General features: G+C 49.1%; 1 protein-coding gene across 1 annotated transcript; it reads left to right on the top strand.

Moving 5' to 3' along the window:
* The first annotated feature begins 2728 nt into the window (after positions 1 to 2728).
* DAD1 (defender against cell death 1) lies at positions 2729 to 7245 on the top strand. The gene is made up of 3 exons (XM_084806346.1): positions 2729 to 3038; positions 6007 to 6153; positions 7068 to 7245. Exons 1-2 carry the CDS (start codon positions 2792 to 2794, stop codon positions 6135 to 6137), a joined length of 378 nt encoding a protein of 125 aa, XP_084662472.1. The 5' UTR covers positions 2729 to 2791; the 3' UTR covers positions 6138 to 6153; positions 7068 to 7245.
* The last annotated feature ends 6406 nt before the right edge of the window (positions 7246 to 13651 follow it).

Below are 13651 nucleotides of genomic sequence, written 5' to 3'. Positions count from 1 at the left end.
AGAAAACAAAATCCTACAACTCCCAGCATTCCCCAGCCAGCAACGCTGGCTGGGGAATGCTGGGAGTTGTAGGATTTTGTTTTCTGTCTAAACACGCGTAGGATTGCGCCCCTAGATGTCTTTCTGCCCCAGCGCGAAGCACTCGAGGGGTCTTGCAACAGGCGAGCCGCGCATTGACAGTTCCTGCGCCGTGCATTAGTAAGTCCCCCCCACCCACCCACCCACCCCGCTCCGCTCCGCTCCCATGACACACGCTTTCAGGATAGTTGGCAGGGAGTGCTTCTGAGCATGTGCAGAGCACTTCGTTTTGCTTCACCAATGAGCGGCTACTCCCGCTTGCCGCGGATCTGGGGGGGATCCCAAGCCAAAGGAAGGGCCATCTCACGCGTCACCGATCACTGCCCAGAGCACCGTACCCCGGTCTTGGGTCAGGGCAGCTCAGGTTATGGGGCGGCAAGCGGGTGGCAGGAGCGGGGCTGAATGAAGGGACGGGAGGTTGTAGCGCCGTGCAGAGCGTCTTGCCCTCCATTTCCTCTTTTAAGCCAAAGCTCCGGCGATTGACTGGTTACCTGAAGGCTGGAAATAGGTCGCTCACATTGCGCATGCGCACGTATCCTTGTTGTTGTTGTTCAGTCGTTCAGTCGTGTCCGACTCTTCATGACCCCATGGACCAAGCGTCTTTTAAAATCTTAGTTTTTTTTAATGTTGAGTTTCAAACCGGCTTTTGCACTCTCCATTTTCACCCTGAACAAGAGGCTCTTTAGGTCGTCTTCGCTTTCTGCCATTAGGGTGGTATCGTCTGCGTATCTGAGGTTGTTGATAATTCTCCTGGCAATCTTATTTCCGAGCTGTGATTCATCCAACCCAGCGTATCTCATGATGTACTCTGCATATAAGTTAAATAAGCAGGGCAACAATATGCAGCCTTGTCATACTCCTTTCCCAATATTGAACCAATCGGTTGTTCCATGTCCGGTTCTAGCTGTTGCTTCTTGTCCCTCGTACAGGTTTCTCAGGAGCCAGGTAAGGTGGTCTGGTACTCCCATCTCTTGAAGAATTTGCCACAGTTTGTTGTGATCCACACAATCAAAGGCTTTAGCGTAGTCAATGAAGCAGAAATAGACGTTTTTCTGGAATTCTCTTGCTTTCTCCATGATGCAGCGAACGTTGGCAATTTGATCTCTAGTTCCTCTGCCTCTTCGAAACCCAACTTGTACTTCCTGTAGTTCTCGGTTCGCATACTGCTGAAGCCTAGCTTGTAGGATTTTGAGCATCACCTTGCTGGCATGTGAAATGAGCGCAATTGTGCGGTAGTTTGAACACTCTTTGGCGTTGCCCTTCTTTGGAATTGGAATGTAAACTGAACTTTTCCAGTCTTGCAGCCACTGTTGAGTGTTCCAAATTTGTTGACATATTGAATGCAGCACTTTAACAGCATCATCTTTTAGGATTTTAAATAGCTCGGCTGGAATACTGTCATCTCCGCTAGCTTTGTTATTACTAATGCTTCCTAAGGCCCGCTTGACTTCACGTATCCTTAGGTTATCATTATTCGGCAGCCCCCTTTAACTCCGGGTGGAAGGCTAGTTCAGCAGGCGCATGCACACTGATTCTTCGCCCCCTTTAAGTAGGCGGGTGCCGGGGCGCCAAGTAGTTATTCAAGTTCTTCCCTGTTTTTTTTTTTTTCTGCAATGTTTCTAGGTCCTTTATAATTATTTGTATCTATAAACTTTTCCCAGTAGTAATGTATGGCTGTGAGAGCTGGACTATAGGGAAGGCTGAGCGCCGAAGCATTGATGCTTTCGAACTGTGGTGCTGGACAAGACTCTTACAAGTCCCCTGGACTGCAAGGAGGTCAAATCAGTCAATCTTAAAGGAAACCAACCCTGAGTGCTCGTTGGAAGGACAGATACTGAAGCTGAAACTCAAATATTTTGGCCACCTCATGCAAAGAGAAAACTCCCTGGAAAAGTCCCTGATGCTGGGAAAGACTGAAGGCAAAAGGAGAAGGGGACGGCAGAGGATGAGATGGCTGGATAGCATCACCGATGCAATGAATATGGACTTGAGCACGCTCCGGGAGAGAGCGCAGGACAGGAAGGCCTGGTGTACTATGGTCCATGGGGTCACGAAGAGTCGGACACGACTGAACAACAACAATCTATAAACTGATGTAAAATGGAAAACTTTTTAAAAATAAACGTTTAGGAAATAAATAAATAAATAAATAATAGGGAATAAAACAACCCACCCCCTAAGGGCACAAGCCTACGCACGCTGGCGAAGGGAAGAAGCCCTACCACTCCCAGCATGCCCAAGCTTGCCCTGCCGCTGGCAGCATGCTGGGAGTCGTGGGACTCCTTTCCTGTCTTAACCATGCACGGGAATTGCGCGCCAACGGCGTGCGCCCACTGCGCATGCGGGTTCTAAAGACCATTTTTGCGATCCTCCTTTCAGAAGCGAAAAGAAACGCGCCGGCGCAAGGATGAGTGTACTACACATGCGCAGGATCTAGCCCGTACTAACCATGGGCCCCGCCTGGGGGCAAATCCGAGCGTACGCAGACGCGTCCCGCGCAGGCGCCGACGCGTCCCGCGCAGGCGCCAACGCGCCGCGCAGGCGCAGTCGGCGGCCCGCACTAAGCATGGCTCCGCGCGGCCCGGGCAGCCCCGAGCGCGCACGCGCCTGCCAGGAACACGGCTCTCTCCGCGCGTGCGCCGCCCCCTCAGGGGCGCGACCCGGGAAGCCCGCCGCCCGCTTCCGGCCACTCAGGCAGGCCGTCCGGAGCGCGATGTCGGGCGCCGCGTCTGGGTCGTCGTCCGGCTCCGGGGCGAGCTCGGTGGGCGCCGTGGTGCGGCGCTTCCTGGCCGAGTACAGCAGCGGGACGCCGAGCCGCCTGAAGGTGCTGGACGCCTACCTGCTCTACGTCATGCTGACGGGCGCGCTGCAGTTCGGCTACTGCCTCGGCGTCGGCACCTTCCCCTTCAACTCGTTCCTCTCGGGCTTCATCTCCGCCGTGGGCAGCTTCATCCTGGGCGGTGAGGGGCTCCTTGGCGCCGAGGGGAGCCGGGCGGGCGGGCGGGCGGCTGTGCGCACGCGCGCCGCGGCCCTGCCTTGGCGGAGGCCCTGCGTCGCCATGGCAACCGCGCCGCCAACGGCCGCTGGCGCCCCCTGTCAACGCCCGGGCCGGGTGCGCGCGGGCTGGGGCTCTGCGTCGCCGTGGCAACAGCGAGCCCGCTGGTTGGCGAGGAGGAGCAGGAGGAGGAGTCGGCAGCGGGCGCCGTGGCAACCTGGGGGCGTGGATAGAAGCCAGCCGTCGCCACAGCGACCGCGGGCTGCTCCCCGCCCACCCGCAGTGAGCCCCGCTCGGGTTTAGGCCTGGAGCATCCTCCCCCGTGACCTGGTGCCCTCCGGGGTGGCGGGGTGGACTACAGCGCCCAGCGTTCCTGGCTGTGGGGCATGCTGGGTCAGACTGATGGGACTGATTGATTTAACTATTCCATTTATATCCCGCCATATTCCCTCTTGAAGAAAACCGAGGCGGCGTACGTAATCCTCCTCCTCCTCACAATTTTATCCTCACAACAACAACAACCCTGTGAGGTAGGCTGGGCTGAGAGGCCGTGACTGGACCAAAGTCACCCAAGGAGCTTCCATGGCCGAGTGGGGACTAGAACCCGGATCTCCCGGCTCGCAGTCCAACGCTCTCGCCGCTACGCCATTTGAAGGCTAGCGCAACCAGAGGGTGCCAGGGGTGAGGCCGTGGTGGAAGGCTGGCCTGGAGCCTGTTCCCAGTGGCCCCTGGTAGGGGTGATAAAAGGAGAATGGAAGCAGATGCCTGTGCATATATGCTCTGGGATGTCTGTAGAGTGCCTTCTTCGTCTGGATTAAGCACGCTCAGCTGGGCTCCTGAAAGTAGGGACATACGAAAATCGCTTACGTGTTCGTGGATTATGCTGATGGTGGTGGGGGGGGGGAGGTGCTCCGTCCCTCCCCCCGGAATCCTGGACGGGGGGGAGGCGCTCTGTTCCTCCCCCCCCCCCCCGGAATCCTCCTTGGCTGGCTGTGCTCCGCGGTGGCTCTGCAGAGCAGCCGGCCAGGCCCAGCCAGGCCAGAGCCGTCCGCAGCTGGATTTCTGGCTGCGGAGGGGGGGGGGGGGACCGCTTACACAAATGGCGGCTACGGCTGCCACCATTGGTGTTCCTTATTTTGGGCCGTCTTAGTCTACGTAAATAATTACGTAGACTAAGATGGCGAAAATAAGGGGAACACAAATAGCGTAGTGGACGCTATTTGCGTTCCCCTTATTTTCGCCATCTTAGTCTACGTAATTATTTATGTAGACTAAGACGGCCCAAAATAAGGAACACAAATGGCAGCGGCCATAGCCGCCATTTGCATACATCTTTTTTTTTTTTTACCCAGTTGTTTTAGGCTACGTGAGTTTTACGTAGCCTAAAACGTCTGGGTTAAAAAACAAACAAACCTGCAAATGGCGGCGGCCGCTCAGGAGACCAGCCGGAGCCGCCGCCGCCTGGAAGATCCGCCCCAGGTAAGTCTCATCCCAGGGGGATCCGCGGGGGGGGGGGGGGGCGGCAGGCCTTTCCGCCACAGATTTCGGGGGTCCGAATGCACTGGCATTCGACCTCCCCGAGATCCGTGGCGGAATTCTCTGCCATCCCTACCTGAAAGTGACTTAAGGGCACCATCTTATGCATGTTTCGACAGAAAAAAGGCCCACAATTCCCAGCATGCCCCAGCCAGCTTTGTGAAGAGGGATTGGGGCAGTAGTGGGGGTGGGGGAGCAACTCAGGCACCAACTGATAATGCAAAATGCAGTTCTTACAAAGCCTGGCTGGAATGGAGCGAGTGCAGTGAGAGGAGCAGCCCAGTTACATTTGTCTTAAAGTACAGCTGATGGAATGGCCCTGTGCCCCATCTCCTTCCACTGCAGCTTGGTGGGCAGTGATGCCTGAGTTCTGAAGCTTCTTTTTTTACTGGTCAGTCACGTTCTTAAATAGCAGAGAGGTGCGCAAGAGCCAGAGCATCCTCTGGTGTTCCCCTGTGCCCTGGTGGTGCTTTATCCTTGTCTTTCTGTCCAGATGTTTCCTTTTTTTCTTTAAACAAATTATATCCTGTTTCTTAAGTTTCTCAGTAAATAAATTGGAAGACATGAGTGATTAATAAAAAACAACGCATCATAAACAAAAAGCAATCAAACAGTTAAAATGACAAACCCCTCAAACACTAGGTGAAATCAATTAAACATTAAAAACCTTGGCAAACCAAAGTATCTTAGTCCTGGTATTGAAGACGAGCAAATTGGGCACCTAGCAAGCAAGTCGGCTTAGGTGACTGTCTTTGCAGTCAGCGGGCAAAAGCTGTCACTTGCCTTGGTAGCCAGCCAGAATTGGTCCTTGCCACCAATTGTCTATTCTCCTTGATGGGAAGTGTATGTTGGGGGTAGGGGGTGTCTGTACTATATCCTATTGAGCTTTGGAGGTATACCAAGCTCTTCCTAGGCATGGTGGGCTGTGGCCTGTCCTGCTGAACCTTGGAGAAGTGCAGCACAATGTTGGAGAGATCACCCAACCCATCCTGTCTTGCTGCCTCCTTCTTTTGGATGCCAGTGCAAAGTTTGGAAGATTTCCTGCCCTTGTTCCACCTCAGGATAAGGGCAGGGGTTCTTGCCAGGATAGAGAATTCATTTGTTAGTAGCAAACTGGTAAATATATCTGTGGATCTCTGCCTGTAGCTTTTAAAATCGGAATATGGAGGTTATGGCCAGGCTTCAAAAACATGACTCCACTGTTCAGTGTGATGTGGTTTAACTGATACTGTGCCATAATACAAACCCTATAATGTATCTGTCCACTTTCCCTGCAATATGTATATGCAAAGCTGGTCTAAGATAATTGTTTTTAATTATACTTCTTCTCATTATACTCTGCTGGGAGGTTTTCCTTCAACAATCCATTACAGTGTGTGTATTTTCTCCCTCTCTAGTTTGCTTGAGGATCCAAATCAACCCACAGAACAAGGGTGAATTTCAGGGGATCTCACCAGAACGGGCCTTTGCCGACTTCCTCTTTGCCAGCACCATCCTGCATCTTGTTGTCATCAACTTTGTGGGCTGATAAAGAAGACTTGGAGGTATGTCTGCCTGGTCGGGATGGGGGGAATACAGTTTTTTGGGAAGAGGAGGCTTGTTAGAAGAAACCCTATTTGTTGCCACTCAAATGTTCCTTTCTTACTGAGGTGGTAGATTTCTCATGTAAAGCCGGGTTAGGACATCTAATCCTAGCACAGCATGAAAACTATTCATGTAGATAGATAGATGTTTCTTGAGAATGCTCTACTTCTTGGTTAGAATCATAGGATAGTAGGGTTGGAAGGGGCCTATAAGACCATTGAGTCCAACCCCCTGCTCAGTGCAGGAATCTAAGGTCTCTGTGGTTTGTTTCCTGTTTGGTCCCTGTTGCCATCATATGTTCACTGTGCCTTGGCTTCTCCCTGCTGACCTTCCTCATACAAATAAGGCCAGAGGGCGACTTTGTCTTCATGCAGCATTTGGAAGGGGAAGAGTCTAAGGTCACAATATGATTAGCATTCTCAAAGTAAAGCTCTGCATACTGAGTTGATGTTGGCAATCACTACTTGTTTGTGCAGTGTGGAATGCTAGACTTTTGATATATTTCAGGTTTATAGCAGGGGTGGGAAACTGTTGCTGTCCGTATCTTGTTAGACCCAAACTCTCTTTGGCCCCAGTCAGCGTGGCTAGTGGCCAAGGATGATATCAGGAGGGCCACAGATTGTCTGACCCTGGTTTATAGCATTAATTGGGAAGCCTCATAGTTTTCTGTTTTCTGTCCAAGGAGAAGATGTATAGCTGAGTTAGTAGCCTTGCTGTTTTGTCAACTACACAAATCTCCAACTGGACTTTTGGGAAGGCTGATCTTTGGCTTACGTTTGAGTTTAATGTCCAGTGTAACGTTGGTACAGCAAATGAACCTTCCATCTTTGGCCATCCACACACTGAAAAACAAACTTCATTTCTCTTCTTGTAGGTCCTGGACTTGGCTTGTTTGCTGAAGGCTCCCACCCCTCTGAACGGGTGCCGCACCACACATCATGGACTCTGATTTGTTCTCTGGGTGGGAAGAGTGATGGGGATTTAAAAGTTTCCTTAAAATGGCCATTGCCTTCCATTTATCTGACTCTCAATAAACCTCTTTTGTTACATTCTTTGGTATCTCATCTCTCAGTGGTAGGTGGAGAGGAGGGCCTGAGTTGGTGGGGTTTGGGCTGAGATCATCCTGTGTCTTTCAACCGATAAAGGAGATTCTGGAAAATCTGGGTGTTCTGTCTGGCAAAATAACTGTTTGGCATATGTCCTTGGAAGGACAGAATTGAATGGGCATGGGACTGACTTAACAGTCAGCAGTTACTTCATCAAACACGTGCATTTTGCCCTACAACTTCCATCTGCCTAATGCTATTGGGCAGGCTAAATGTTGGTCTCCATCCAGGACCCAGTTTCCTGACTTTTGAACCCGGCTGATTTAAATAAAGCTGAAGCGTCTGTAACCATGCACTTCTTTGAGGCATCCACAGCTTGGCATGCTTGTCCTCCTAATCTGCCACAACAGGATAATGATGCCTTTTAACCAGGATTATCAGAATAACAAGGTTTATCTGCCTATGGTCTGACAGGAAAGAGAGTGGTGATATGGCTGTGCATAGTTGCCTGGAGTCAGGTTCTTCTCGCCATAGCCAACCAAGCAAGTCCTTATTTATGTCAGACTAAACATGCGGTTCCAGTTGATTGGCTATTCATGTCATCAGGGACTCTTTATTCTTCAACAGCCTTATTCCCCTTTCTTTTCCAATGTTACTTGACAATTCTAGAGTTGATTGTCATTTGCTTTATTTTGCTGCCATCTCGTGCCTGCCCTTGTGAATTACATCATCAGACCTGTTTCTTTTTAACTACATTAACTGTGGGAGTAGAATTGCCGGAAGCCCTTACTTAAAGTGTATCAAGAGCTCCAGGAAACCAAATGGATGTTTCTTAATGCAAGACAGCACGGTTCCACTGTTCATAGCTTTTCACTTTTTCTTGGTATTGAAATCTGAATCCAGCAATCTTAAAATCCATGTTATAAGGCTAGGTACAGTGGCAAAGGAGGACATGTACAACCGCATTCAAATGCCAATTCCGCTATGAATTCTGAGCTACTTCAAACATTCAGCAGCCCATATAGAACGTTTTTTGCAGGAATGTACCACGTCACCTATGCACACAGGGGATTGCATATTAGAATGACCCCCACACCCATACACACCTTAACCCTCTGGCTCACCCCCCCCCCCCATGCTAGGTTTGCAGAACCAGGGAGATAATAACATATGAGGGACATCAAATACTTGATTCTGCCATCTGAAGATTTGAGATGGTGTAGCATTATGCCAGGTGTCTCCTATTGATAGGTTTGGCCAGCTACAATGAGGAGTGGGGTGCTTGATCATCTGTGTTCATCTAAAGGCAAGGACATTTAAAGATGGATTTTTTATACACACGTTGCCCTCCGGTGTGTGTAAGGGGAAAGATCAAAGGTGTACAGGAGTGATGGAGAACCTATGGCCCTTCTAATTATGTACTCCAGCTTGCATCAGTCCCAGGTAGCATGACCAATAGTTACAGCATTGAAGTCCAACATCTGGAGGGCCATACTGCTGCTGTACAGCCCTGTTATTCCAGAAAGGCCAACCAACCGTCTTAAGAATCATAACTTTCACTTAAAAAGCAAAGTTGGTTGCTGCCAAGATAAGCTTGAAAGTGTGTGGATTCTTGACTAGTGAAATCTCTGCAGGCCCAGACTACTCAATAGGATTTTTCAGCAGCCACCGGATATGGCTTCATGGACTTGTATAGCCCCCTGTCATTCCCCAGGGCTAGCAGATTTTTAGTGCGCAAAATATACTGAAGGAGTGATGATACTGTACAAACTTGCAAACGTGATGTGACAATGGCCAGTGGTATAGATGGCTCTAAAGGAAACTAGACAAACTGATGGGTGACAGATCTGTTGGTAGCCATGGTAGTTAAATGGTATCTATGACATTCAGAGGCAGTATAACTGGATATACCAGATGCTGGGGGCAAATATGGAAGAGCTGTTGCGTTCATGTTTGGGACCTTCCTGAGGGCATTGGGCTGGCCCCTGGGGAAACAGGATCCTGGACTAGATAGAGCTTCAGTTTGTCCCAGCAGAACTTTTCAAGTGTTAATTTGCAGAATGGTGCAGAGTTTGGGATATTGGTCCGAATGCAATCTTATCACTAAGGAAATGAGGAGCTTGCATTGCTAATGCTTGGTGCCTTCGAAAGGGCAAGAAGATCCCATGATGGCCCATAAAGCTTTCCACATTTTTCCCATGGGTGTGTGGACTCAGCCTAACAACCCCCCTTCCCCCAACAGTCTGCCATACACTATTAGGACATCTGCAACAAATATCTTTTGGTCCCCGGTGACCTGAGTGGACAAAACTAGCATATTTCAGACATGGGGGGGGGGATTAAAATGCGATTGCCCGACTATTCAAAGGGTGTGTGCAAGGTCTCTGTTTGCCCCTGTTCTCATTTCCAGCTTGCCCACAACTGAAGCAGTCACAAAGTTATTCTTGGTTCTTGCAGACCCTTTGATGGTGATATACTTAGCTGCCCCATCTCCCCCCCCCCCAATTGTTGCAGCTGCTGGTGGCTTTGCGGTCTCCATCTCAACTCGAGGCAGCACCTTGTACCTTTCCTTGTGGTGTAACGTTCTCTCCACCTCCCCGTTCTGCCACCTGAGCTCTGACACGTGCCGTCTCTTTGTAAACGCCCCACCTCTTTGAAAAACAACTCTGTTTTCTAGAGGAAGCGGTTTCTGCGGAAAGAGCTTCAAAAGTTGACCCAGATAAGATTGTGCGCTTGTGACGTCATGGAAGTGAGGTGGTTGGCTTTGACCTGCTTAGGGCTGACATATTTTCCACTTCCTGCCTTGTTTATTTTTCTTCCTGCCTTACCTAGTTTGGGGGTGTTCATGGGGGGAATGAGAAGATATTTTTGAGAATAAAATGTAAATAGCTTCCCGGTGGTGGTTGCAAACACCTGTTTGAAGGAGGTTAAAAATAATCTCTACACATTGAGGTTCTAAGAGATGGCGGGTAAAGTCTTCGTTTTTGATCTACAGTGGCTGGACTTCAAAGCCTTGCCCCAAAATTAGCTTTGCTCCTGTTACTCTCTGTCTTGCACCCTGATCCTAGCTACAGTTACTCCAAGCAAAGGCCTTTTCGCTTTAGAGAAGGCTCGTTTCCATGTAAGGGTCTTAGGCTGCAGTCCTGTACACACTTACATTGGAACAAGTCCTACTGAGGACCATGGGGTTTACTTCTGAGTAGGCATGCATAAGATTAAGGGTGACCATGTGTCCTGCTTTACAGATAACAGTCCTGTATTTGCAGTGGGGTCAGAGGGTAGTCTTCTATTTTGGGGATAGACAACATGTTCCCCTCCAGATGTTTTGGCCCACAACCCCCATCAGCCTTAGCCCCCATAGTCAATGGTGAGGGAACACAGGAGTTGTTGGCCAAAACATCTGGATAACTACAAGTTGCCCATCCCCGTGGTACTTGAAGCATCCTCTATTTGAAAGGCTGCCCTATCCAAGTCTTGTTTAAAGACAAAGAGAGGTAAGAAGGTCAGAGGCGTTGGAGTTGCCCCATCCATAGTTAGCACTTGGAGGTAGACACACAGGTCACCTGATCTCAGTCTTCCGTACTATGGTGAGATATACTGTATATCTGTTCACATGTTGATCATTATTTCTAAATTTGCATCTATACGTAAAAATCAGCAGACTTCATGGCCCTCTTTTGTCCTTTTTTTTTTGGCAATAAGCAAGTGACCTAATAGGACTGCACTATAAGGATAGTTGTGCAAGCCTTAAGACAGCCAATGCAAGAAAAGATGGTTACTGTGCTTTTAGCAGCAGGGTAGAAGAGAGTTTTTGACAGGATCATCTTCTCTCTCTCTCTCTGTCTTGCAACTGCCATGCCAAGCTGTTCCTACCACAATTCCCTCTATGAAAAGCATAGACTCCCTGACTCCTGTTGCATTTGGTCATTTTCCATCTATAAAATCGGTGAGTGGGGAGAGATCATAGCAGCCCACAGGGGTGCTTCTTGCTTAGAAATTGGTGAGATTTTTTATGAACCAACAACCAAAGAGGAGAGGAAAAATTATTTGACCTACGTGGACTCCAGACCCTACATTTTTAGGTGCCAGTGTCTAATAGGATAAAATGGAGAGAAGGAGGGCTATTTAAGCTGCTTTGGATTCCCTGCAAGATGAAGCAAGTGGGATATTGTCATTGTTGTTGCAATTACAATAATTATAATAATTTTAATATAATTATAATTAATAAGCATCCGGAGTTTTGCATCTCTGCCAATCTCCATTGCAGAGTTAGGACAGTACATGACCATAGAGTTGGGGAGGGGGCGACACAGCTTGTAGCCCCTCTTGTCTACCCCACTGCTCAGTTAAGAATGCCCAGAGCTTGAGCATTCCCAAAAGACAGCTACCAGCATCTGCCTGAAGACCTCCAGTGAAGGAGAACCCACCACAGGTTCCATTGTTGAACTGCTCTTCCCATCGAGAATTTTCTCCTAACTGTTTAACCAAAATCTACTCTTCTGTCATTTCAGCCCATTAGGCCTGCCCTCTGGGGAAGCAGAGAATAAGCCTTAGCTCTCTTGGATGTGACAGCCCTTCCGAGTGCTATCTTGTGCTCCCTCAGTCTTCTCTTCTACAGGGTGAACAAACCCAGTTTCTTCAGCCTTTCCTTGCAAGACTTTTTTTCTATACTGCTGGGCATGTCCGTTGCCCTCCTCTGACCCCGTCCCAATTTGTCAATATCCTTCTCCAAGTGTGGTGCCCAGAACTAGACACAGTACCCTGGATGAGTTCTTCTGACTAGTGCAGAATAAAGTAGAACTAATACTTCCTGTGGCTTGGAATGTCCTGTGATATCCATATTGACCAACAAGATCCTTTTATGAATTACATTTTCATACAGATATTGTTAATTAAATACCTGACTTGAAGACCACAATGACTGTTCAGTTTAAACTGGGTGATGGCAGAATATAGATCTACTGATTGATCTCTGGATGATTTTCAGTAGAACAGCAGGAGTTTCTCACTTCCAGTGTTTCAGCAGGTACAAACTGCAGGCATGGCTGCATCTCTCAGTGTTTGTCACCCGTAAAATTCAAGTGTGTATTGGCTGCCTTTGACCAGGTCTTTAGTCAGTGCTGTTGGCGTATGATAGGATCCCTGATGTGTAATAACTCAGTCGTAGATGCATACTGGGATATGCAGGTCATCCCATTGTATGGTTTGTGGGGTTCGCCTAGGAGGAGTCCCTGAGTGCTTTGGGTCAGTGGGCGCACTTGGAATTTTGATAGTGTTGTGGGTGCTCTCACAAAATGACTGCCATGGGGGAGGGTGCTTGCCCATTCATAAAATGGCTGTCATGGTGGGTGTGGCTAGACAAAACAGTCCTTTCCCTGTAGGCAACTGGTAAGACTAAAAGGAAAGTGACCTGCTCAAGCAAGGCAGAAGTGGGGTCTGAGCTCCAAAACACAAAACCACTCCTTTGAACCCAAATAAAGCTGGTACTGGAGGGCAGCACTTTGCTTTCCAGCATGCCATCCCCTCAGTTAAAAATAATAATAATTTAAAGCATTGTAAGAAATGAAATTAAAAGCAGGAGGGGCAGGGCACCAAGGGGGGTGACTGCAGGCATGTTGGGGTACATGGCACATTGGAGATGCCAGCATGGGGAATTGCCTTGGCTCCCCTCGCCCACCCCACCATTTTGTGTCTGGCTTAATCGCCCAGCCACTATTCTGCACCTGGTTCCAGTGGGTGGACCTTCTCCAGGTTCTAGCTCTTTTAAAAATAAAGTTTCTGGCATGCAGAGGTCTGACCACCTCTGTGCTAATCAATGTAATGTTCATGTAAGCATGTTGGGGCTCTCTGTAGAGCATTGAAGGTACATTTGTGAGGCCACTGGCTCTAATTTGTCACAAAGCAATATTCACCCACACATTTCTTCAACAGCATGGCGGGTGGGTGGGTTGAGTGGGGAATATTTTGAGGAAAGTATCCTTAGGATTGCAGTCTTGGTCTCCAATTGTATGTGCATTTACTTAGAATGGGGGCAGGCAACTCATAGGTGAAAACATCCCAGACATAGAACTAAGACCCACTGAATGCGGCGGGACGTAGGTCGGAGTAGGTGTGGAGACGATGGTCTCATTAGATGGCTCACCCGTCTTGAGGGAGGGCACATCACAAACTGAAGTTCTTAGTCATTTCATGTTGTGCTCAGCAAAGTTTCATTAGATCGTTTCTGGGAAGTGAAACCGTGAAGGCTTTTTTTTCCTCCCACTCAAGTCTCTTGGGGGATGGAAGGAGGGTGTGTGGGTTTGTCGGGTGGGTGGGGGTGGAATCAACAGTCTTGTTTGACTGTTTGACCCAACAGTCTTTCTGGAACCCATTTTTGCCCCCAGTGCCTAGGTCTCAAGGTTTGGAATGTGTG

The sequence above is a fragment of the Heloderma suspectum genome, chromosome 6 (assembly GCF_057233095.1).
Source record: "Heloderma suspectum isolate Gila_16-S chromosome 6, 16-S_ref, whole genome shotgun sequence".
NCBI classification, from domain to species: Eukaryota; Metazoa; Chordata; class Lepidosauria; order Squamata; family Helodermatidae; genus Heloderma; species Heloderma suspectum.
The sequence above is the reverse complement of the archived record's forward strand: the minus strand, read 5'-3'. Positions and strand labels throughout refer to the sequence as shown.

Bases quoted from the DNA above. Each gene is read 5' to 3' on its own strand.
- DAD1 (XM_084806346.1), top strand. From the start codon at position 2,792: ATGTCGGGCGCCGCGTCTGGGTCGTCGTCCGGCTCCGGGGCGAGCTCG. The intron at 3,039-6,006 runs GTGAGGGGCTCC...CTCCCTCTCTAG, and splicing joins GGGCAGCTTCATCCTGGGCG to TTTGCTTGAGGATCCAAATC.